Below are 25,320 nucleotides of genomic sequence, written 5' to 3' on the forward strand. Positions count from 1 at the left end.
GCTGATTATTGTCCCTCTAAAGGGGGAATGCAAAAGGAGAAAGGCATAAAGTACATTACATGCAAGGGCAGAGATTCAAAGACTGAAAATAGACAAGAAATGACTCTATTTTGATCACCTTTTATAACCTCTGTAAGCAAGACGAGACTACCAGGAGACAGAAGATGATGTATAGTGTGAGAAAACGCTGAAGTGTTAATAATTGAATTGGTTATAAGAACCTCCTGCCCTCTGTGTGATAGCGAGGGTCAAAAGCTTTTACCCTGTGATATGGGATAACCTTTGGAATCGATCAGAAACCAAAGGACATACAAAGAGGAGTGTGATCTATTATTCATCAGGCTGCCACTTCATTAAAAGCGGATGTTTCAAATGCTTGTTTTCATTACGGTCACATGGCGGTCTGTAATCGCTGTTGACTTTCAAATAACTGTGCTAAGAGTGTTTTTTAAAAAAGCTTTCTTTAAGCATTAGACAAGTAAAAAATACAACTCATGCTCTCTAAATGTGCTTTCTCTTTGCAAACTGTGCCCTGCTATATACATTTTATTTGTTGATGTCACAAACAAGATGCTAACCCTGCACTTTGCCAGCAGCGCTCAGCATGCATGGCCTCCTGGGAAGGCTGGGAGGAGTCATCTGGTTGGCGCACTAACCGCTCTGGATTAACATGTTGCAGCCAATCTGTTTGTAAATAAAAGATCCCATCTTAATTATTTAACCTACCTACTGTAGCTATGTGCAGTTGGCGCAAATGAACTCTCTCTTGTGGTATAATGGAAGGCTCGTTGTGCGTTTGGCTCAGCTTCAAACGGTATGCAAATGAGCACTAGCTTTCTCCCCTTCTCCGGTTCATTTTGCTGTGCACTTTCAGGGTATTATCTATGATCTATGAAGGCATGGAGCACTAGGATTTCATGTTTACGTTCAGATACATTAAAGGTTTAAAATAAGACATTAAAGGAAATCTGAGAGGTTTTAAATTGAAGAAACGGCGCGTGGATTTCTGTCTTAGTTGACCGATTCCTCGCTGAATGCTCCATCTGCCTCTACTGGCTGTGCAGCAGCCAATGCCAGGAGAGAGTGGGTCTGTTCAGATGCCTTGATCACAGCTTCAGATTGACTCACAGGAATCCAGAGTTGGTTTCAAGACATCTGCTGCTTCTTTGTGCTCCTCACAGTCAGGTGTCTAGAGAACTGTTTACAGATTTAAACTAAGGAAGACAGGGAAAACAACATGATCCCCTCATGGCTTATTTTTATGTTTTGTCACTATGATAATGTTAATGCTTCACAGCTTGCAGTAAACAACACATAGAAGTGGCAATCTGTTTTGTTGTGGAAGAAGCTAAAGAGGAGCGAGTTAAAGACAAACGGGTGTAGCTTTCAGCGTATCCAGGGAAATGTGCATTTGACAGCTAATTTATAGGCCAAGCCGTAATTGTGAACACAAGGAAACAGGAGATAACACTGTGACAACACATTACCCATCTAAAGCCCACCAGAGTTTGACAATTTGTCTACGATTCACCAAGAACCAACACTTTAATGAGCAGTTTCCCATTCAATTCAAACAATAGCTTGGACTCAGAAACAGCAGATTAGAGATTTGATTTACATTTAGAAAAATTAAACTTAATATTGAATTCAGTAAAAATGTGTTGCATTTCTGGAGTTTTTATGATGGAGTTTGGGCCAAAACATTAAAAAAACACCAGAAAAGGTGGAGCCTAGACACCAATATATGCTTTAAAATTATAAAAATTCAGCTCAGATGCTTATCTGGAACCCTGCGTGGATAAAAGCTGTGCTTAGATCCTGTCAGAGGTTTACATTTTTAATATTTATAGGCTCAGACACCTTTGTTAGAGTTCTAAAAAAGGCAGAGCTTAGATTGCCTTAGCAAGCCCTAAATTGACAAAGCGAGTTTTGATTTTCAGTATGCAAGTTTGTTAAGTAATGTTTGTGTGTAAGTTATGCTTGTTAGTGGACTACATCTATAAAGAAAAAGGCTCAGACACCTGTGTTAGAGCTCTAAATTGACTCAGGTTTGGCACACATGCTCTTTTTAGAGCTCTAACTTAAAGTAGGTGGAGTTCAGACACTTGCATTACAGCACCACCTTAAAAAAGATAGACTCCCACGCTCATTGAGGAGCTCTTATTTATAATAATGAGGTTCAGATTCTCATTTTAGGGCTCTAAATTTAAAAAGTTAGGGCTGAGACTGTCACGTTAGAGCTTTGCATTTGTCAAAGTTAGACTAAAATCAGGTTGCTCTACACGGATAAAAGTCATACATGTTCAAGGACAACATGTACAGATAATTATGCTCAGACACCTGTGTTAGAGCTCTAAGTTAATTCATGTTGGGCTCACAGGCTCTTGTTGGAGCTCTAAATTCAAGAAGGTAGAGCTCAGACACTTATGTTGCAGCTCCACCTAATAAAAGTTCGGCTCCAACTATCATTTAGGAGCTTAATACTTATAATAATGAGGCTTATTTTAGAGCTCTTAATTGAAAAAGATAGAGCTCAGACTGCCCTGTTAGAGCTTTAAATTTGTCAAAGTTAGACTAAGACCATGTTGCTCTACAATGTTAAAAGTAATGCAAGTTTGAGGACAACATGCATAGATAATAAGGCTCAGACAGCTGTGTTAGAGTTCAAAATGGATTCATGATGGACAAACATGCCACAACAGTGGACCTCAGAAACACGTTACAGCTGCGCATTTTTAAAAGTAGGGCTCAGACACCCATTTAGTTGCTCTTTTTCACAGTAGTTTATATGAGATGTACATTTTAGAGCTCTAAATATATGGAGGCAGTGCTCAGTCACACGAGAGCTTTAAACTTGGTTCAAATGTTATTACTTTTACATCTATAAAAAATAGGCTCAGACACCTGGCTCTAAATTGATTCAAGTTGGGCGTACATACTTTTGTTAGAGCTCTAAGTTTAAAAAGGTGGAGCTCAGATTCCTGTGCTGGAGGTCTACTTTCATAATATTGGAAAGTATTTGTCTTTCTTCACATACACTGTATATGTAGTTTTTTCTCACATTAATTTCCATGTTGTTGCAATTTTTTCAACCTGTGCGACACATTTCCAGTGCTGTGTTTGTTCATTTTGAAGATTTCAACTCCAGTCCATCTATACCAGCTAAAAACTCTTCAAAAAAGCTTCAAGTATCTACACAACAGAGCTTGGATTTAATTTCCTATGTTCTGACACACTGGGAAGGACTGAAAATGACTGGCAGCTCCAGTCAGTCTAGTTAAATATAGAAGTGTTGCCCAGGCGTCAACCCTTTGAGGGCTAAATGGTATAACAAGAACGAGGAGGAGAAAAAGACAGAGAGGGAAAAGAAGGGAATAAAATGTGAATAATGTCCTCAGCCAGTATCAAAGCCAGGATGAAACAGCCACACGACTGAAGTAATGTGCCAATTTACACACTTGTTTGTGCGGACAAACACCATCAAACAATATAGCTCAAGTTCTACAGCAGCAAGTTTTCAGCTCCATTAAAACCACATTAACAAGCCTGCCCTCTTTACGGCTGAAAAAACTTCAATGTAGAAACAAAGGTCAGTGCGGTCGGCTCCGGTCTGAGGCTGAAGTTGCCTTTGAGTGTGAACAGGGGTCAATTTCCTCGCCCTCTATCTGTTACACCATTAATGGAGCATAATGCAAAACCGAGACCTTATCAGTGTTTCTGGGCAGCTTCGTCCTACCTCTGGGAATACATTAACTTACAGTTCTGATCTTCTCCGTGCTGCCTCTCAGGCAAGGTAGGGAAGGTGAGAACGCCCTCTAACCCTGTCAGTAACTCTAGATTTACGGCCCGAGCTGTGGACCCTGTCTGGCAGGGGTAAGAGTATCCCTGATTATCCGCCACAAGTGATAGACACCTCGGCCGTTTTACGTATCAGACCCCTAGAGTTTCAATTAATCATCTGGAGGCACACAGAGGGCAGGCGGCAGTGGTGCTGGAGGAGAAGGGAAGCAATCTGCTGACTTCATTGGCTGCTCAATCTGTGTGAGAATGATTTGTGATGATAGTAAATGATGTTGTGATGAACATTATTACTGGATTTCAATCTTGCTCCACTGTAGTTTGCAACACTACAGTCAAAACACTCTTGGTGCGATTAATTATTGATAATCGTAAACTTGGTGAGGCAGCCACTGTTTTTCATTGTGTCCTGTTTTTGTCTCAGCAAGTACTGCTAACAGTCAGGACAAAGAACTTAATAAAGGATGCTTGGATGAAGGTTTTAGCACAAGAAAATAGGAATACTCCTTCACGCAATGTGCTTACTAAACAGGAGAGAAAGGTTCAAACATGTTCAACAAATTAAACAAGGGAGAAAAACTAAATCTGCTGTGAATTTTGACAAAGATGAAAATTTTATGAAGTGAGAAATGGGGGCAGATGGCTTTTCACTAATTTGTCTGGTTCTGTTTTAGGTTTAAACGTGTTTAAAGAAGGTTTTCTGGTCATGGTTTGATTAATGTTTGGCCTTTCCTTATGATTTGATACTGATTAAAAGTATTTATCTTCCTATTTTTAGAGAATTTCAGTGCAAAATATTTGCTTTCAGAGACATTAACATGGCTAGGAAAGCATTTGTGCAGTCACAAAGAACAATCAATAAGCCACCTTGATCTAACCTGACACACCAGATGGATGTGTTTCACACATCCATCTGGGAAAGCTTCAATAGGAAACGTTTGAGAAAAGGCAGAGCCTTTGAAAAAAACTTGGAGTGTGATTGGATGAATGTCTGTCACATCTCTACGGGTCAATCAGAGCTACAAAACACTTGGCATAGCCGCTATCGAGCTGTGCAGCTACTGAGGAATAATGCGAAACATGGCGACTATAGACGTAAGAACTCGACTTTTGCCATTTTTGAAAAGAAAATAACTCCCTGCTGTTCTTTGTTTTTCTTTTAATGAACAAATAACAACAGTGAGTTGTTTTTTGTTCTTCTTTTAATGAAGAAATGTCATAAAGTTCTGATAAAACTGGCGCTTTAGCAGCACCCAGGCTAATCTCTTCCACCATAACTGCACCAGCTCTTGCTGCTGCTTGTTTACATCACGACTCTGCTGCGCCTGAAAGTACTGCCACTCGCCGCTGATTGGTCCTGTCAATTTCTAACCGGGCCAAAACGGTTCGGATGGGAACTTTGCAAGATGGATTCGCCAGTAAGAAACACAGAAACGGGCATATCCATCTGCTTTGCAAGGTTAACCTTGAGCTGTATTTTCTTTAATCTCTTGAAACATACTTTGTGATTTTCCAAACTCCTTCCTTCTAAACTCAATGAAAAGGCTGATGGATTTATGATTGGTAAGCAGCTGGTGTACTATAATGTTAAACAGAGTGACAGTAGTTAAGTTAAACAGCAGTTAAACCCTGACAACGGTCCTCAACATCAAAACAAATAGGAAATAAAAAAGGTGCGTCATCTTGTATGTCTTTTGTCAATTTTGAGACTTTTAAAAAAATACAAAAATGTAACCTGCTATGAGATTTCAGAAGATTATTTCAATTTTATTTATGATGTTTATGGTTAGGCTGTTTGCATTATTGCATTAAAGGTCAGATTAAGATCACATGCTTTATACTCCCTTTCATCACACTTTGGTAATGCAACTGCAGCGTCTCCCTGCAGCCCCAATAATGACATTAAGTCCTTAATGCTCCTTCATGTCTCATTTCAGTTTAAAAACCCTCATTGACAGCTCAGTGGACAAGTCAAAAGTCATCTGCATCTTATGTGGCAAACATTTATGCTTTACCTGTCCCCTTATTTCCTTGTTAATCCATAACAACTCCCTTTTTCCATGACTGTGTTCATGCCATTGTCTTCAATCTACTCAACAGTTCCTTTTTTCCAAATTAACCGTGTTCCAAATTATTATGCATGTACTTTATTTTCCCTACACAGTCAATATAATTGGCAGGACTTTGATTCCTAAACATTTATATTGTTATCTGGATTTTATTCTATAAAATTACCAATGATGACACTGGGATTTTCTTTTGCAAAATAATGCAGTGTTTCAAATTATTCTGCAAAACAGAGTTTCAAATCACTCAATAGTTTCTGAAGGACTGAAAACAGAAATCTGTTTTGAGGTAATTTCTCTAAAATCAAAGCTATTTCAATCAAAAACATCTTTACAGACCAAGTTTCATGTTAACATAGGACACAAGCATGTCATTGAACATGTAAGTCCATGTATATTTTCTGCCTGTATTGTCCTTTCAGGCTGCCAGAATTGAAGGACAAAAATCAATTTAGCCCAGGCTAAAGTGGCGGTAGCAGCAGAAAAACAGGAAGCGATGCCACACGCTCACTGTGTTAGTAGTAGTCAGGCTTAAGTGTTGATTGGCTAGTACTCATGGGACATCTAGCCAATCAGATTGTGTCGTACGAAGGACATTAGCTGAGGCTGTGAAGATGTGAAGAGTAAAATAAAGCCAGAAGAGAAGACACACTTCATATTGGAACCAACATAGTGCACCTTTTGATTTGAAATAACATGATCAATTACTGGTAAAATAAAATGTTGACAGGGATTTAAACATTAGCCTCAATAAATGGTCAGGCCAGTAATCAACGGAACCCTTCTTTGAATTTCTTAATGGCTTGACGGCTCTCGTTTATGGCTCTGGTGAGATAGAAAATAAGGCACAATCAATATTAGTGCAAACCTTATACTCATAAATACCAGAACAATTCTCTGAGAAACACTGATACCTTCAATTTAACTAAATATGTTTTATAATGGTCCTCCTCCACTTAGCCTTCCTTTTCAACAGAAAAAACACCATTCAAAAGATGAAATAACATAGGAGAGATCCTATCCTATGATCCTATTTTTAAAACACAGCAAAGGTAAGAGCAGAGCATAAACAGCTACAACTAACATTGAATCCATAACCCCTCCAGAACCTGACATCCACTCATTCCTTTCTGCAGAAGCCAGGCTAGGCCAGACCCAGATACAGGCCATCCATGGAAAATTAAAACAGAGTGTGGCTGACCTGAACGGAACCCAAGCGAAGCAGCATGATGATCAGTCAATTACCAAGAAGCTACGGTTGAAAAAAGCAGCGCTATAATAAAAATAATGATGATGTCCTTGGAATAATTAACAAAATCATAGAGCCTAATTCCAAAACTAATTTCTTTATATGCCTCATTTAGAGACTCATTTAGAGAAATAATTGAAAGTTTATTCCCGCCGCCCGCAGCAGCAATCAAACATCTCAGATACAGCTGGGATAGATGGACTTATGTTAGATCTGGGATTAAAATTTCAGCCAAATGGCAACTAAAAGCACTTTTCCCTCCCTTGAATAGTGATTTTCAGTGTTTTACTTTCTCTTCTTACCTGTGTGACCTTGTCTGTGACATTGTGCGTTCGGTCTTTGACTTTGGGGGCGATGATGGTTTTCTCAGAGGATGGAGGGGACGGGCACTTCTTCTCGTTGTTGGCCTCGGAGAAGTTGAGTGTGATGAGGGGGATCTTGTTGATGGTGCTGTACTTGTTGAGGTTGGAGTCAGAGGTGGAGCCCAGCAGGCTGGATTTGATCTGACTGAGCGGCCCTGGAAGTGACAGGAGGGTGTTGTGGGTAAAACATGACACTTTTTCTACTGTGCTGGCTCTATTGTTGGTGTGATTCGTGGACATCAGAGGCCCTATCATTTGTGATTGTTGTGACATGAGTAGTGAGCATGGAGTGGCCCTTACTTCTGGAGTGAGTTCAACAACAACACAACACCGAGAATACAACAGATACTCTACAGCGTGATTGACCCGTCTAAGGTGAACAGGTCTTTCAAAGTCGCTCATTAAAAGATAATGAAGAACACTGTTGGTGAAAGAAAAGAATGATTCAATGCACAATCAAAGAATGCAACTTCACGCACCCAGTCAAACCATCTCTGCCTGATGGACGTGACCAGTGTGTTAAATTCACTCAATGTTCCCTTGTCACACCACGCAATGTTCTCTAGCATAATAAAAACTTGCTCTCGCAAATTATCTCCCTGTCTTCGCGTGAAAGCATTCAACACTGTGACAATATGTGACAGCACTGTGACACACACTGACATGTGGCCCAATGAGGGTGATAAAAAGTGAAAAAGAGAGAATTGCTGGTTCAGCTCGGGCTTGAGTTTTTTCCCTCCCTCTTTTCACAAAGTACAGTACAGTGATTGAGAGTCAAGGACAGAGAAACAGACAGCTGAGGATGAAAGATTGCATGCACAGCTTCAATACATGCCACAGTACGGAGACATCTCTGCAGTCATAAAAAATAACTGAAAAAAGGGAAAAGCTGAAGCCATACCCCCAGCCATCCAGGAGCGAGACACTAGCAAACCAGGAGAGAGAAGAAACAGGAGGTAAAGGGGAAAGTGGGGATATGGAAGGGAGGTTTGTATAGTAGGCTCAGCAGATATGGGTGCAAAACATCACTTCAAATATCACATTAAAGCAGAAGAAAAAGAGCATTTTGGCAGCTTTGTGAGTAAATCTATTATGCTTATTAGGGATGGGTATCAAGAGCAGGTAAAAGACCTGCACAATGTCATCAAAATATACAAGATGTTTGACAGTAATGTTTAATATTGTAGTTATGATGCTCATTGTGATAAAAAAAAAAGTATGCATTTAATTGGAACTTTTCTGAATGTAGTAAAATGCTAACTTAAACTTAATCAGGCTGCAACACAATGGTGTTAAAGCACTGCTTAGATACCCAATACTAAATGTGATATTAATAGTTTGTATTCAGAGTGAAAAAGTATTCATTTTTACATACAAAAACATATACATTTAAGTTTACTGCAAAATATTGAGATTATTGTAATGTCTTTATTGTGATTGCCTGATTAGATTTCTTTGCTGCCCTAACTGATAAGTGATTGGCTGAAGTATATAATCTACAGCATCTCTGTGACCCTAAAGTCGTTTTTCTACTGATTACTGAGTTTTACTGCCAAATATTAAATAACAGTTACACAGGGGGTGCATCACAGGCTCTCTCTTTCTCTCCATTATGCTCTATTCAGGCAGCGTGACATGATAATGGATCAGCCTGCCATTGGCTGACAGATCCTTACAAAGAGTTAAAAATATGACAGTTAGCATTCAAGCTAGCGGTAATAAATGATCATAATCGGATTAAATGGATAAAAAGACGTTCAATATCAGGTTTACTGGTGTGGATTTAATCATTAAAGTCCCCAAAAAGTCACATGAGTACCAGGCTCACTGAAAATGCTGCCGCAAGAGATTCAAAGGCATCAATAGTGTCGATGGGAAAGCAAAACGGCTAGCTTCAAGAGGAAAAACAAGGAAGAGGAAACGATTTATGGTTCAAAAGTTATTTAACTTTTGATGAGCTGTGTTACTTCTTGTCATGTACGACAGCGCTGGTCTGAAAGGCATTTTAACGATTACATTTAGTGAAGCCAGCTGGTGGCAGCCTGGTTGTGAACAGAGCAGTGGCATAAAGTGCCGCATGTTGCATCTGGTTGCTTGCTATGTGGGTTTGTTCATTAAAAATAATTGGAGTGATACTTTTGATGTTGTCAGACGGCACTGGTGATTTGCCACAAGATTATTTTGTTTGGTAAAAAAGATGGATGATGCACTAGTTTTTCAATTCAAGTTTTCCCTTATCAGTTAATTTTTTCATAGAAGTAATCAATAACTGAGAATAAAAGGCCATACTTCCCCTAACCGTCTGTCCTCAAAGCTTCATCCCTCTTTCTGTTTCCCTTCTACCTGCTGGCACACAAAAGGTAAACACAGTTTAGTCGGTGCCTTAGCATAGCTAACAAACTGATTTGGTGAGGTAGCAGAACAGCCACTTTCCTTATAATGTTGAATGTTTAGATTAAAGAGATAAGAACACCTTCAGCTTTGGCAACTTTCAGCTTTGTTTTTAAATTGATTTATTGCTTTGGCTGCTTCATATCAGTTAATTCCCTGTTATCAAAATTTGGCTTCATGGCAGACAGAGCAAACATATATCCAAAAAAATGTTTGTAGTTATACATTCATTGAAAAATGCAGCTAAATAAAAAACGGCAGGTAGTTGACTCGAAGTTAGCACAGAGTCAATCCAACATTCAACTAACCTGACTCACTGCAGCCTAACATAAGCAGCTGTCTTCACAAAGATTTTTTTTTTTTTTTTTACATTCACCAATTTGATGTCTTCATCCTACTGAGAAGTGTATCTCATGCTCATTTTCCATTCTGAAATCCCGGTACGGTGTCCCTGATGCCAGGCTGCTGACAGCTCTGTTAGCCAAGAGTCAATCACAGTAATCAGTTACAGAGCAGGTTTAACGTATTGTTGCTACTGTCTAGCTCAAAAGGTCTTCAGCTGACTTGGCTGACACCCACTATAGGAGCAGAGAGCACTGAAGCAGCTTACAAATAGGGCTGACTGCTCTGACACCTTCTAACATCAAACTGCCTTCTGTTTTAATCAGCCTTCTCTGCTTTCATCACTGTATGTTTGTGGTTTATGTTTATTTGGACTCAGTTTAAGAAGCTCACAGCCTGTCATGAATAGTTAAAACCACAGTTGTCACTACAGAGACACAGCTAAAAACAAAGAGCACTGACTCAACTGACTGAAGTTTTTTTTAGTGTCGAGTTAGACTAGTTTGAAGAACTTTTCCCCATATAATATCATCGATAGACTGACATTTCAGAACTTTAAAGCCTCTTTCTATCGTATCACAATTTTTTTTATTGCCAGAAAAGAATCTCAGTTTTATCAGGGTTTTATCATTCCATTTAAGACAAATTTTTAAGTTAATGATAAAAAAACAAACAAAACTTTTCTCAACATTTTCTTATACTGATCAATGTTCAGACCTCTCAGACTTCACTGCCTCCCTCCATAAAAAGGCACTGATATTATTAAGTTTCATTCATGATTCCATTATCCTGACGTTTCCCTGTGAGGTGGAAAGGCTTATAAATAATTCGAGAAAACAATGAAAAGCAAAAAAATTTCAGCTGTAATGGTTTAAACAGTGCCTGCCTCGCCGCACTTTCATCTACTGATCGCAGTATGGATCTCTTCCCTGTTTGAACCTCAGTTTAGGATGCTGTGTTTGATCTCGGAAACTTTGTGCAGATTGTACAAATAAATGCTTGTTTTGCACACTGATGATTTAGAAAACCATGACAAAGCCTCATATGGAACAATAAGAAATTTTTTAACACTTTAAAAATAAAAATATCTAAATACATTTGGTAGCAGAAATGTGATAATTGTATCACACAAGTAAGGAAGACAGTATACGTGGATATTTTTGCCCATGCTGTTATAGGTGTATCAGTTTGTGATTAAATAAAATCCTAAAGATACCCATCCCTAATGCTTGTAACAATAACATTCATATGCACCTAAATACAGGGACTTCTCATTTAAATCTAAACACATAAAAACATTAAAGCATGGAGTCTTGTCTGTTAGATAGTGAGAATTGCATGCAGCATAAGCACTGCTTCAGTTTCATTGCAATTTAAATCAGTATGAGAAAAGGACACGGGTGTGCATAAAGAATTCAAATGGAAACACAGTCGGGTTTCTTTTCATTCACTAAGACACGGCAACGAGGAACCAGAGGTTGCACAGAAGAAAAGAGAGGTTACAGACAGTGGGAGGTTTCGTCTTGTAATGCTTCATTGATTTTTTTCAATGAACTAAAGCAGAGAGAGATGTAATGTGTTGCTTCATGCATGCGCGTGCAGAGGTCAGTGTGTTTCTGTTGTGTTTTTTTAATACCAACCCGTCTCCCCTTGGGCGACTGGCCCGGGATCAGCGGGTCATGTACACTGAGACTGAGTCATTTAGTGTTGTGCCAGTGTTTGGAGACTCCTTACAAACACACTGTCAAGTCATCCACCAAAGCGTAAACTTGCATTCAACATAAACCTCAGTCGTTTCGAAAAACTCATGCAACAAGCAGGCTTTGTGCAGAAAACATGGAGTGTTTGTTAGAAGTCAAACAGCACGAGATGCAGGGCGCTGTTTGTTACCTTTGATATTGCGACCATTGTCTGTGACGGCGTTGAAGAAGAAGGAAGAAGGAGGAGGGGAGGTGAGAAAAGAATTCCTGCTTTACCATGATGACAAATTGGGGCTGGCATTAAAGCCCCACTACTGCCCCATGAACAATTCATTACCATGAAGTAGACATATTACTGTGTCGGCTGCTGGGAGTAATTTGAATAAGGCTTCCAGATAAAAAGGGGGATAGGGGGTGGGCTGGTTGGCCTGGAGGAAACCGGGCCAGTCTGGGCCACTGCTACAATCCAGCAAATGAGAGGCCAAAAGGCTAATGAGTGATTTAGACTCGAGGGAAGATCGATAACACACAGTGCAGATGGTGACTCAATGTAATGCTGATTAAGAGACTGGCACGCCACATCCTCCATCCCCGCAGGGCATTTGATAATTAATATATAGACAAATTATAGAGGGTGTTTGTCACCATGAACAAATTCTCTCATTGGTCCATGTAAACATCTTGGCAATATCTGAGTCCTTGTTATTGCTGACACCACTCAGGAAAAAATGTCTGTCAGAGCTACTGAAACCTACTGTGAACTCTAGAAGATCCAATCCCCATATTTTTTAGTCAAACACGCAAGAATCAATAATCTGAACACATCTTTTTATCCCTTGTTTTACTTAGCTGGTGCTGAAAAGTTTGACTATCTAAATGGTGTCCAATCTAAGTGGATTTACATTGGAGACTTCCATATCTGCTTTATCTGGTTGCTTATAGTTTTTTTTTTTTTTTTGCAGTCACATGATCCTGATGACACACAAATGTCAAATGGAGGGCAGCACCAATGGGAATGGAAGAAGTTAGTGCAGTAAAGCCCTGAATGGTATGCACGCTGCAATTATCATTGCAAAGTTTCTACATACATTAGGTATGGAACTTACAATTTATAGGAAAGTGTTTTTCCAACAGGTTACCCAATTTATCTGGGATGGAGTTGATTGATATCACATAATACTTAGTCCTGCAGTCCTCCTAGCACACGTCTTGCAAGATAAAGATGAGAGTCTAAAGGAGTCTCAAACTGAGCTAAGAGGCTAGCTGCACATCTTAAACAGCTTTTCTCGGTTTTTTTAAATCATAAATGTGTTTGTTTAAAACTGTTTCATGCTATAACTAAACCTTGTGGGGTAAGCAACCAGGTAGGAGAGAACAGGGTTGGTTGTCACACAGGTTGGTTGTCACATTCATTAAATCTTGCCACCAGTGGGCGTTGTCTCCCAAAATCTGGTTGGAGCTCACCTACATAGCCTTCTCTGAGTAGGAGTAGGACAGCTGAACTTGAGGTGAGAGGACTTTTTTGTTCCTCAAGTCAAATTGCAAATATTCAGCTCCTCAGGCTCAGGCTTTAAGACAATGGGTTAATAACAAAACAACTGTTACCCTTAAAAAGTGTGAATGGACAGCTATAGTTTAGATTGTTGTAAGCTAGCTAACTGTTAGACATTGTTAGCCTTGATGCTAGCAAGAAATTCCAGTTGGGGTCAGGTGCCACATGTGACAAGACGTGAACATGTATATAACTATAGCTCAATTCCCAGCCGTCCCGGGGGAGGAATACAATTAAAGTTTCAAATTTAGTTCTGCCTTCTTTTTAAATTCTTTCCCCACTGAAATAACATGCCCAAACAGCCCCATAGTGTGTGACAACCGACCCTGTTAATTACCTCCTTATTTCAATAAGCTGGAAAATGAGAAGGATACACATTGCAAGCCAACACCTTAAGCTGAAAGTTAATGTATTAATGATTATTGACAGATTTTTTGATGATTAGCAATTCACACTAGAGTAAAAAGTGTGACAACCAACCCTGTTCTCCCCTAACTATGTGTTGTTCAAGAACGAGCCTGTTCTATGTTTTCCTTCTTCCATTTCGGTCATTATTTCGTATAAAAATCCAAACGGGTACCAAATGAAGAGCTGTGTGGGAGCCACAATATTGACTCATATTACTGAGCTGAGCAAAAAGACCATGGTCTCCAAAAGACATGGATTTTGCCATCGCATCAAGTGAGGCTAGATGGACATCACCTGTGGTATCTTACATGTAAGTGCTGTTTGACTCCTCACCACCAGGCTTCAGACGGAGGCTTTTACTCTATGTATGCCACCATTTCTCTGCCAGGTTTAAAACGTTTTTCCTTAATCACTACTTGCTGGTAAAATGGTCATAAACTTTAGTAATTGCTGTCTTATACAGTCCTTGTTCTCATTAATTGCTCTTGTACTAAGCATATTTCATATTATAAGATATCTGACCTTGGCTCGTGCAAACAGGGAAGTTCAATGATGTAAACTTGCTCTTTCTTTAGCACCTAAAGGGGTTTGGAAAAACATAAAAATAGAAAGTAGGAAATTCCTAGGAGACGCAATGCACTACACATAAAAGGCTGCTGTCACTGAGTTCTAACTGCATCTGACACTATAGTTTAATGCTACCTTGCAAACAAAACAGTGTCATGACAGAAAAAAGGGGTCTAATTTTAGGGGGGTAACCTTCTGACTCACAGACACCGTTCAGTTCTTTTTCATGGCTGTGTGTCCTGCACTTATTTTAGCATAGATAGCACTAATGCTAGTGCAGGGCAGCTAAGTCATCGTGTCCTCCAGTTTCACCTGTGCTAGTAAATTTGTCTGCTTCTCTTATCACCTTTTCCTCATTTACTAAGGCCTGAGTTTTCTTTAGTTCATGTTTCTACATAATTTGTACTTAAGTAGGTATGCAGAGTTCTCTAAAGTAAAAATGTCAGATCTTTCCAGCTAACCTTTAGGACTGGTAAATACTATCATTACAGCTCTTATCAGTGTAGATAAAGCATAAGTATGGAAATAAGCCTCCATTTCCCTTGATTGTTTGTTTTCTTCTTGTATATATTTACCAAAAACAGGACGAGAATTATTTGCCAGACAGGTCTTGAGCACACAGTTTGCCATGTTTTTTGTGAAATCTTATTGCCTTTGACCAATATATCTGTAGATATGAGAGGGTGTCCCACTTCAATTGTTGCCAGTCTTCCAGGGGCTTGTAGGCGTTAGTTTTGGATATCGGATCATACATTTGTTTTCTTAAACAAGATCTGAGATAAATACAGAGATGTTTCTCAGCAGATGAAGAATAAAGCCCGTAAATCCATACAAATATCCAAAACACACAACAAAAATACTTTGAACACAAAGTGAGACGGAAACAAGTGGATCATTTGCTTGTTAATCAAAAGTTTGGTTTATGTTTGAGAAAAGGAAGGAGATTCCTACCTTCACTTGCATGTCTGTCCCTGAATGCCATCTTGGAGTTTGACCCAAATCCCTCCATGTCATGAACCGAAGACGCTCTACGAATGCTGCACACGCTCTCTCTGGACGCTGTTGGAGTAAGTCCTGGGATTGACGGCGCGGCGATAAGCGTGTCCTCCCGGCTCTGCTGCGAGGTTGGAGCAGTGGCCTGCTCTGGGTACGTCCGATCCCACGGGCCCTTAGGAGATGAGTGGTCCAAAGGCCCGGATACAGGCGTGGAGCAATGGCTGGGAGCGATGAGGGCGCGGGTGTCGTTGGCATAGGAGGGACTGCAGCTTTCACGGGTGTTGGGAAGCTGGTAGTCACGCGTGGCTACTGATCCATCGCTGTGGCGAGGGGAGTCCACCATGACAGCGTCAGGGTCTTCCTGTGGGAGGGACTGCTTGCTGATGCCCAGGAGCGGTAAGGCTGGGAATCGGAAGCGGAAGAATCTCCCTTTGCCTGAGAGAGGAATAACAGAAACAAGAGTGACTGGGTGATTGTTCTTTGTTTTTGAGTCTTGCACTGAAATGACCCTACCATGATGGGTTTACTTGATACCAGAGAAATTGCTGCAGTGTTAAAGCAATTCATTCCATTCATCCATCATTACATGCAGTTACAAGGTTGCATGTTTCTTTTCCAGCTCAGTATTAAACAATACATTGTCTTTTTTCTCCCAACCTTTGCAGATAAAGTCTGCTATAAAACAGTTTCCTGTTCTGAAGAAAAACTCATCTTTTCATATTCATCCAACCAAAGAAGTCAGCCTTAATGGAAGACATTTTCCTCAAATGTACATCCCTTCAGGCATCATAAATTAGACAGTTAAACAGAAATGGAATCTCCTTCTGGAGTTGCATTAAACCTGCTACTCTCTACGGTTAATGGTAAAGTTCCTGGGTGAAACTGTGCACATAGTGATCTCTGGCTTCTAGTTAAATTATACTTAACCCTCTGAGCCCTCAAATATTGTTTAAACCATTGTGTCTCGCCTGGACTTTAAGCCTTTAAAAGCTTGTCAAGCATCCACGCTGTGGTACAGTCAAGCTCTAAACATCCTTCTTTTCAGGACAACCTGAGCTTTAAGAATACGTGTGCAGCGGCAATGTCACTAGAATCAATAAAAGGTGTGGGACTATAAAGAAAAAACATTACCGGAAATTAAAACTCAAAGATTTTTATGTATCACACACAGTAAACATTATTAAAGTATTTTTTTGCACAAACTTGTCTTATCTCTTTAGGACCAAAAAGTGAATGGAAATTCACAATTTTATTAAAAAAAAGTCCTTGCGCATTTTGGAATTTATAATTCCAATTTATCATTATTCAAAGCAGTTCCTGTCTGCAGTGACACAGGGGGACACATCACAGCCTCTCTGTGTCTTTTTCTCTTCATTGTGAGCCATTCAGCCTCTCTCCCCCAGTTTTCAAGTGTTTGAACACGCACTTTACGGCAAAGCATAAAGTGATAAACAGCATGAAGTGGATATAAACAGACAATATGGCGGGCGGCATTAGCCACTAACTGCAAGAATGATTGAAAATGGATTATAAATGGATAAAAAGACGTTCAACATCAGAGTTACTGGTGTGGATATTCTCTTTAAAGACTTAGTTCCAGGTAACCTTGCAAAGCAGATGGATACATCCGTTTCCTTGTTTTTCACTGGCAAATCCATCTTGCAAAGCTCCTATCTGAACCTTTGGGCCCAGTTAGAAAGTGACAGGACCAATCAGCTACGAAGGGCAGTACTTTCAGGTGCAGCAGAGTCGTGACGTAAACAAGCAGCAGCAGGAGCTGGTGCAGTTATGGAGGAAGAGATGTGGTAAAGTGCCAGTTTTATCAGAACTTGACATTTCTTCATTAAAAGAAGAACAAAGAACAGCAGTGAGTTGTTTTCTTTTCAAAATCGACAAAAGTCAAGTACTTACATGTCTATAGTTGCCATCTTTCGCATTATACCTCAGTAGCTGCGCAAGCACAGCTTGATAGCAGCTACGTCACGTGCTTTGTTGCTCTGATTGGCCCGTAGAGATGTGACAGACAGAACATTCACCCAATCATACTCCGAGTTTTTTCAAAGCCTCTGCCTTTTCTCAAACGTTTCCTATTGAAGCTTTCCCAGTTGGATGTGTGAAACAAATCCATCTGGCGTGTCAGGTTAAGTTCCAGGCTTGGTCGAAAAAAAGTTTGATAAGAGTTACGAAAGCATAGTTGGGGTCATTAGAACGACACAACAGAGGGCCTTCAGAGGAAAAACAAGTGGCTATGACTTACGGTTCAAAGGTTATTTAACTTTGAATAACACGTCTCTTGTTGTTGTATACGCCGGTCTCAGAAGGTTATAGTCACAGACTATTTTCTCTTTACATAGGAATCATAGGTCTCTTGATTTCTTAATGTCATAAAGTAAGCTTTTTTGAAAAATAGATTACACTCAATTTCAATAATACAGTACACAAGATAATTTAGCAGATTTTGGGCCTTCCATCCTAAGACAAATCAGGTGTTTTTGTTGGTTCTATAGATTATCTTGCCAGATTTTCTAGTGCTCTGAGAAAGAGAAATTGGATCGGCTTCAGAGAAGCGTTGAGATGCACCGATCAGCAATATCAGGGCTGATACTCATATATATTCCACATTATTTGCAGATGGCTGATGTTTGTCAACACCGCTAATATTGCAATCCTATAACGGTAAATTGTAGCATCTCTAGGCCAGCACTAATCAACAAAGGTGAATATTAAACACGTTTATTATCTGATATCCTGTTATATGAGGGGGGCACCAAGAACAGCTAAGTTCAAATGAAATAAAGAGATAATCAATTTAGAAGTAAGCTGATGGAAAACAAAAGCACAACTGCAGCAAATCAACCTCTTATTCATCTACCATGCTCATACCATTTAAAATCCCAGCTTGATCCATTTTTTTTCTTTGTGGATTTTCAGTTTAAAGTACTTGGAAATTTATAAAGTAGTGCTCATGGTTTGTAAAAACTAAATTACAAGATGATGGGATAAACATGAGCCCCCAAATTTCACAGAATGGATGGAAATAGTAACGGAACTGTACAAAATGGAAAAGATGACTATTTCATTGAGGCTTAAAGGAGAGGCATTTGCTTAAAGTGGGTAATGTGGACCCACTTTGCCGTAATGGATCTTCTTGTGACTGAACGCTGATAGACTTCTAACTGGCTTACTCTTTACTTTGTTTATGCTCATTCATGCTGTCTTTTCCTTCAGTCTGTTTTTTTCTAAAGTCATGTTTCACCATGGGAGACTGTGCAAGATTTCCAGCTTCGGAGTCCATAGTGAAATTGTTCCGACAGTGAAGCAGAGTCTGTGGATTGTCAAAAGAAACCAAATAACTGTCAAATAGGAAGAGAGCTGACTGGCCAATTCCACGACTTCATTCACATTTTTTGTCTTTTTTTTTCCGAATTTTGAATCAAAGTAGTCCAAAACTACTGCCAATTCTTCCTTCCCATCTTTAACCATGTTTCTTTCCCCTAAAGGTGCATTAACCATGTGACACCTTGCAAGATTCTAAGTTTCAGCCTCAGTTCAGGTGGCTATCGTTATTTGCTATCATGTTTGGGATCTCTGACAGTCTCTATTAAGAAATAGAAAATTGGCATCACCCATTCTCATAATTCCTCAGGCATTGGACAGCTAAGTCACTTAATTATCACAGACAGACAAAGTTCTGTAGTTATTTGACAGCGTATAGGCCAAAGACAGACAAAATCCAGAGTTTATGTTGCCTTTTAATGAGCTGACGGGTTCGACACAACCCCCTCTGACCTTGTGTTGTGTTTTCATGGTGTGTTTGCAGCAGAACTTGCTTGCAGTCTTCAACATCCCCGCTGATATCTCCTACTTGTTTGCCAATAGATCCCAAAGCCTGCCAGCGCAGCTTTCTTAAAAAGACCCTGGCAGATCAAAACAAATGCCCGATCTGCCTTGGGCGCTGGTTCAATCTTCAGTTTCCTTCAATTATTCATGGGGGAGGACGTTTGCTGAAATATTAGAGTACACTGAGGAGCCACTAACGGATCACGTGCGAGGTTTTAATGAGTGACTGATGGCTCCGTGTACAGGTAACATGAAGGGATGTTTTATTAGCAGGATGCTGTGCAGGGAAAAGGCGAAGAATCATAAGATTGCAGAGATAAATAGGCCCATTTGGTTGCATCCAACAATATCTGCAAACATGTCAAGATAGTCACATATGGACTGCTTACTGTGGCCTGTATGTTGTGAATCATTTAGTCGCCTGAACATATGCCGCACATACCAGTCTCAGCATGTTCTAACTGCCATGAGGCAGAGGGAAAACCGATTGCCTTCATGCAGACCTGAGCATGTCATCATTGCATCCCCTTGGTGCATTTTCTTGAGCGTTTTATTTGACTAACCGACTTCAATATCTCCAAAGAGCAGAGCAGCTGAGGACGTATTCAGGTGGTAAAATAGGAAATAGAATTAATGTTTGATGCTCAGGAGGGAGCAGTGTGCACCTTTAACATGCACAGTAGTGAAACTGAGGGAGACAGAAAACTAATTTTAGACACAATGCTCGGCGTCTGCTCGGGTCAGTGTGGTGTGTTTAAATTAACTCTCCAGCCAGATGCTGATGAAGCCGGAAATCATCATTTGCATTTCATCTGTGATTCAGAGCGTCATCCAAGGCTGGTATGACTAAATACGTCCCTCTTAATGAGGATGAAATGGAGTCGAATTGGGGTTTTTGTTTCCGCAAAAGGGTCGTAAACAAAGTTCTTTTCATGTGAGTGGGGTGCTGTGAGGCGAATGAGGCTGCAGATCAAAAATACCTTCTGATTCATCAGTCTGCAGCTGATCCAAAACCAGCAAAGTCAATTTATATGCCAAAGAGTCTGCACAATCCTGTCTAGAGAGGCTCCTCTGAAGGAAGATCGTGCCTTTTGCTATCACAACACTGTAATATTACTTTCAAATTTATGTGCACATTTTTAACTACTTACCTCTCCTCTTAAGTGACACCTTTGCAAAATAATGAATGGCAGCTCCTGGCATTCATGTGCTATTTCTCATCATCACCCCCGGAGGATAAATATATATGCCACAAATCTTTTAATGAGCTCGTATTTCAGTCATACATCCATGCTGCGTAACTACATTTAATTTAATATCGCAAGGCTTGAACATTGCGGTAATATATTGCCCTTTCTGTGCTGTTACTCTGTGTGGTGAGCACGTGTATCTCTCCCTCTCCTCCTTTGCCTGCAAAAACTCACAACACAACCAAAGTGGCCCCTAGTTGCTATGATACCAGATAGTAATATTTGCATGGAATATTAATTGGTTCCCCTCAGATCCCAATGTTGGGGAATGAAATGTCCTTCCTGTAACGTGATTCAGACGTCCAGGGAGAAGTAGACACAGGACAATAAAGCATCACCCTTTGGTTAAAACCGGCTTTGTCTTTTTGTTGTCTCTGCTGAATGAAAATAAAAAGGCACAGACTGATTTGCATGCAGCCTGCCTTTTACCTTAAGGAGTGTTTACCTGTGATCCCAGAGTGCATATTACTCAGAAGCTCTGGAGAATAACAGATAATTCTGCTCTGTCCCCCCACTCATTTATAAAGAGAGAAAATTAAAGTGCGATTGCAACGTGCCTGAGCTGGCACTGCTTAATTTCAATATTTTATGGGGTTTTTCTAATTAACCAGTCAGCAGTGTACGTCAGCGGGGGATAAGTGATGGAGACAACCTTGTATGTATTCCAGCCTGTTATTAACTCTCTGGGTTGTCTATGAATGGAATACAAACACACTTGAGCCCAGGTTAAAACCACTGACGTGTGTCTTCAGGCAGTTTAATCATAGTCATTCATACAGGTCCTATTGTCCCATCTTTTATGTACATACATTCAGTGACCTCCAAAGAAATCATAGCCTTTATTGCCTTCAGGGTCCTGGTGATTTAGTTTTGATTTGAACATTTCTCTTTTCCTACTGCATGCAGGGAATAATCAAAGCAATTATTTTCCCTCTGGCATCCCCTAAACGCATTAAGCGCTTTTCTCTAATGTGGCTAATTTACTGGTAACAAGGTATTCTCCATCTTATCAGCTCCACAAAATATAACTTACAGAGTGGCATTTTAGGGTTAGTTACCTGAGCTGCCCGCCAGCACCACCTAATTCGATTTCACTAGATATAATATTCTGCTGAACAGTACTTTGGAGAACTGCACAAGCGACTTAAGATCTTTATAAATGTAATTTTGATGAATATAACAGTAACACTCTTTTAATACACTTTTTAATTCAAAATTATGGATGTGTCCTTTCTCTCAATTCAACAAATATATTGATATAAAATGGTGAGACACATTCTAGCACCGTACCCGCCATCATCACCTATTTCAATCAACTTGAAAATTTGCCAGCTGCTTCCCACTGCTCAAAACAAGCTGTGGTTGGTACTTTTTTAACCGCTTTTTTCCCTCATTAGGCCATAATCCTGCATTTAAAAAAATAGAAGTATACAGTTAAGCAAATAAGCCTTTTGGAATGTTTGATTGTTATAAAGACTCTTACATTAACCCTCTGAGACCGGTGTTGTCGTACAACACAAGAAGAGACGTGTTGTAGCCACTTGCTTGTTTTTTCCCCTCCGTCCTAAAGATGCTGTCATGCCTTCGTAGCTCTTTCAGAAGCTTTTCTTGCTAGCCTGAAACGTGGGTGACTTTCCAGGTCTTTAAAGATTAAATCCACACCAGTAACGAACTCTGGTCCATTTTCCTGGAAAGCTCACCCGAACTCTGGTGCGGCCCAAACAAGTGGACTCTGGTCAGATTAAAAACAGGGGTCTCAGTTCGCTTCCAAACAAACCCTTGTGTTGTTTGTTTGAGGTGTGAAAGCAAAGCGGACCAACTTGTGAACCAAAGGCAGGAAGTGGCATTCACAGTGACTATTTTTCACAGCAGCAGAATTCTATGAATAAAAATCAACAATTTAAAGAGGAGGGATACATTTAAATATAACACACCACAAACTAAGGATAACCCAAAGAGGGTTAGATACCCAAACCCTAGGGTTGGGTACCCTAACCCAAAAGGTTAGGGTTAAGTAGCCAAACCCCAAAGGTTAGGGTTAAGTACCCATACCATAAAGGTATGGGTAAGGTACCCAAACCCTAATCTAAGGAAAAACCCAACAAGGGTTAGTACATCACTATCTGCCCCACAGTTGAGGTCTGCAGCCAGATGCCTCTCGAAAATTTTCTCAATTGACTTAACATAAATAAGTTAAACATAAATTATAGTTGATTTTAGCAAACTAGTCTCAAGTAAAAAACAAAAATACCTTCAATAAACCTTCACACTGAACTTCACACTGAATCAGTGTTTTTTCCCATTTCCTTGATCAAAATGATGCTTAACTACACTGTTCCAAGATGCTATCAGCTCAGTATTGTTTACATCTGATTAAAGAGCATTATGGAAGCAAGGCAGTTGTAACTGGGGCCTGAAATGATAGAAAAGGAGTGAAAAGGAAAAACAGAGCCAAGAAAATGCCATTAGCATTAATACATTCATATGCTTGTTTTAAATCCTCCATTTTGGGGGAGATTCCCCCCCCCTTCCTTTAAACAGCCCCAATCTGTCAACATACTAATTGTTCTGACACCTTTACAGGTGCATCTTGAAAAATTAAAAATATCATGAAAAAAGTTCAATATTTTCTGTCACTCTTTTCTGAAAGTGAATCCCATATATTACATAGACTTGTTACACGTAGAGTGAAATAGTTCAAGCCTTTATTTCTTGAAATGTTGATGATCATGGCTTACAGATAAGATGACCCAAAATTCAGTGTCTCAAAAAATTAGAATATCACATAAGATTAATAAAAAAAATAAATAAATAAATAAAAAAAAGATTTGGAACAGAAATGTCAGGCTTCTGAAAAGTATGCTCATTTCTATGCCTTCAATACTTGGTTGGGCCTCCTTTTGCATGAATTACTGCATCAATGTGGCGTGGCATGGAGGCGATCAGCCTGTGGCACTGCTCAGGTGTAGTGGAAGCCCAGGTTGCTTTGATAGTGGCCTTCAGGTCATGTGCATTGTTGGGTTTGGTGTCTTTCATCTTCCTCTTGACAATAACCCATAGATTCTCTATGGGTCCCAAGTCTGGAGGAAGAGTGGAGAAGCACAGAATCCACGTTGCTTGAAGTCCAGTGTGAAGTTTCCACAGTCAGGGTTGATTTGGGCTGCCACGGCATCTACTGGTGTTGGTCCACTGTGTTTTCTGAGGTCTACAGACAACGCAGCCATCTATCAGGACATTTCAGAGCACTTCATGCTTCCTTCTGCTGACAAGCTTTATGGAGATGCTGATTTCATTTTCCAGCAGGACTTGGCATCTGCCCACGCTGCCAACGGTACCAAAAGCCGGTTCAATGACCATGGTGTTACTGTGCTTGATTGGCAAGCTGACCTGAACCCCACAGTGAATCTATGGGGTATTGTCAAGAGGAAGATGAGAGACACCAGACCCAACAATGCTGACAACCTGAAGGCCGCTATCAAAGCAACCTGGGCTTCCATTACACCTGAGCAGTGCCACAGGCTGATCACCTCCATGCCACGCCACACTGATGCAGTAATTCATGCAAAAGGAGGCCCAACCAAGTATTGAAGGCATAGAAATGAGCATACTTTTCAGAAGCCTGACATTTCTGTTTCAAATATCTTTTTTTTTTTTTTTTAAATTAATCTTGTGTGATATTCTAATTTTTTGAGACACTGAATTTTGGGTCATCTTATCTGTAAGCCATAATCATCAACATTTCAAGAAATAAAGGCTTGAACTATTTCACTCTACGTGTAACAAGTCTATGTAATATATGGGATTCACTTTCAGAAAAGAGTGACAGAAAATATTGAACTTTTCATGATATTCAAATTTTTTGAGATGCACCTGTATATCACGATCAGCATTACCTTCTCAACAAAATGAGCTACAGTAGCTCTTCTTATCGTTCTGTTTTAACTATTTGGCCTATGCCAAAGTCTCTTACATTCTAAGCCTTGAGAATTTTTCTGCTTCTAACATGTCAGATTTGACAACATGTTCACTTGCTGCCTATATATCCTGCCCACTTACATATGCTGTTGTTATGAATAGATCTGTGTCAATTTTCTACAGCTGCCAGTGGTCATAATGTTATGTCTGATAACCGTATAAGCAGTTAATTGGTGACTGTATGACTTACTAAGTGTTGATCATTTTAAAGTAACCGTGTTGTATTGTTCCTCTTTGTTTAGGCTTGTTTTTCAACCATGTAGCACATGTCAGGCTGCTGAAAATAATATTTGGAAGAGGACATTTTCTTTTATAAAGTTTAAGGCCAACTGCTCAAAAGGAAAGGAACAAAAATAGAAATTCTTCAGTTCTCGGTGTTCAGAAGCCAGAGAATATCAAAGAGAAAGTTGCTTCTGAGAGAAAAAAAGAAAGATCAGCAGCTGCCAACTTGCCCAAGTGTGGCAGCTTGTTCTGCAGAGGTGGTCAGCGGGGCAGGAACTGGTAAGATGCTTCGACCTCTGACTTAAGGTTTCTTCTTACAAGTTCAGGCTGTGTGAAGCTCCAGGTTAAGGGCTTTTATGTTCCCAAAGTACAGTGGGTTATAAAACAAGCTTAAAAGGGCTGAAACACGAGTGTAAAGTAAGCTATTTTTTCTAAAAAAAAAAACATGCCAAATTTTTTGTATTTCAATTTAGCTGGATGTAATTTTTCTATTCTCACCTAAGTCATCTAATATTTATTTCACTGCTATCCTATCTAAAGAACCAGTCTGGTATTGTATTCTACACATAAACTTCAACTTGTTTTTCTTCTGTTTGTGTGCA

General features: G+C 39.8%; 1 protein-coding gene across 11 annotated transcripts in view; it reads right to left on the minus strand.

The window, feature by feature from the left end:
* Positions 1-25,320, minus strand: part of kcnh7 (potassium channel, voltage gated eag related subfamily H, member 7) — a 245,580-nt gene that overhangs the window by 52,703 nt on the left and 167,557 nt on the right. For all 11 annotated transcript variants that reach the window (XM_041781707.1, XM_041781705.1, XM_041781706.1 and 8 more), the window contains 2 exons: positions 15,387-15,866; positions 7,416-7,630 (listed from right to left, as the gene is read on the minus strand). In XM_041781707.1, the coding sequence (XP_041637641.1) occupies positions 7,416-7,630; positions 15,387-15,866 (695 nt within the window). The remainder of the gene's footprint in view (positions 1-7,415; positions 7,631-15,386; positions 15,867-25,320) is intronic.

The sequence above is a fragment of the Cheilinus undulatus genome, linkage group 24, assembly GCF_018320785.1.
Source record: "Cheilinus undulatus linkage group 24, ASM1832078v1, whole genome shotgun sequence".
Lineage (NCBI taxonomy): Eukaryota > Metazoa > Chordata > Actinopteri > Labriformes > Labridae > Cheilinus > Cheilinus undulatus.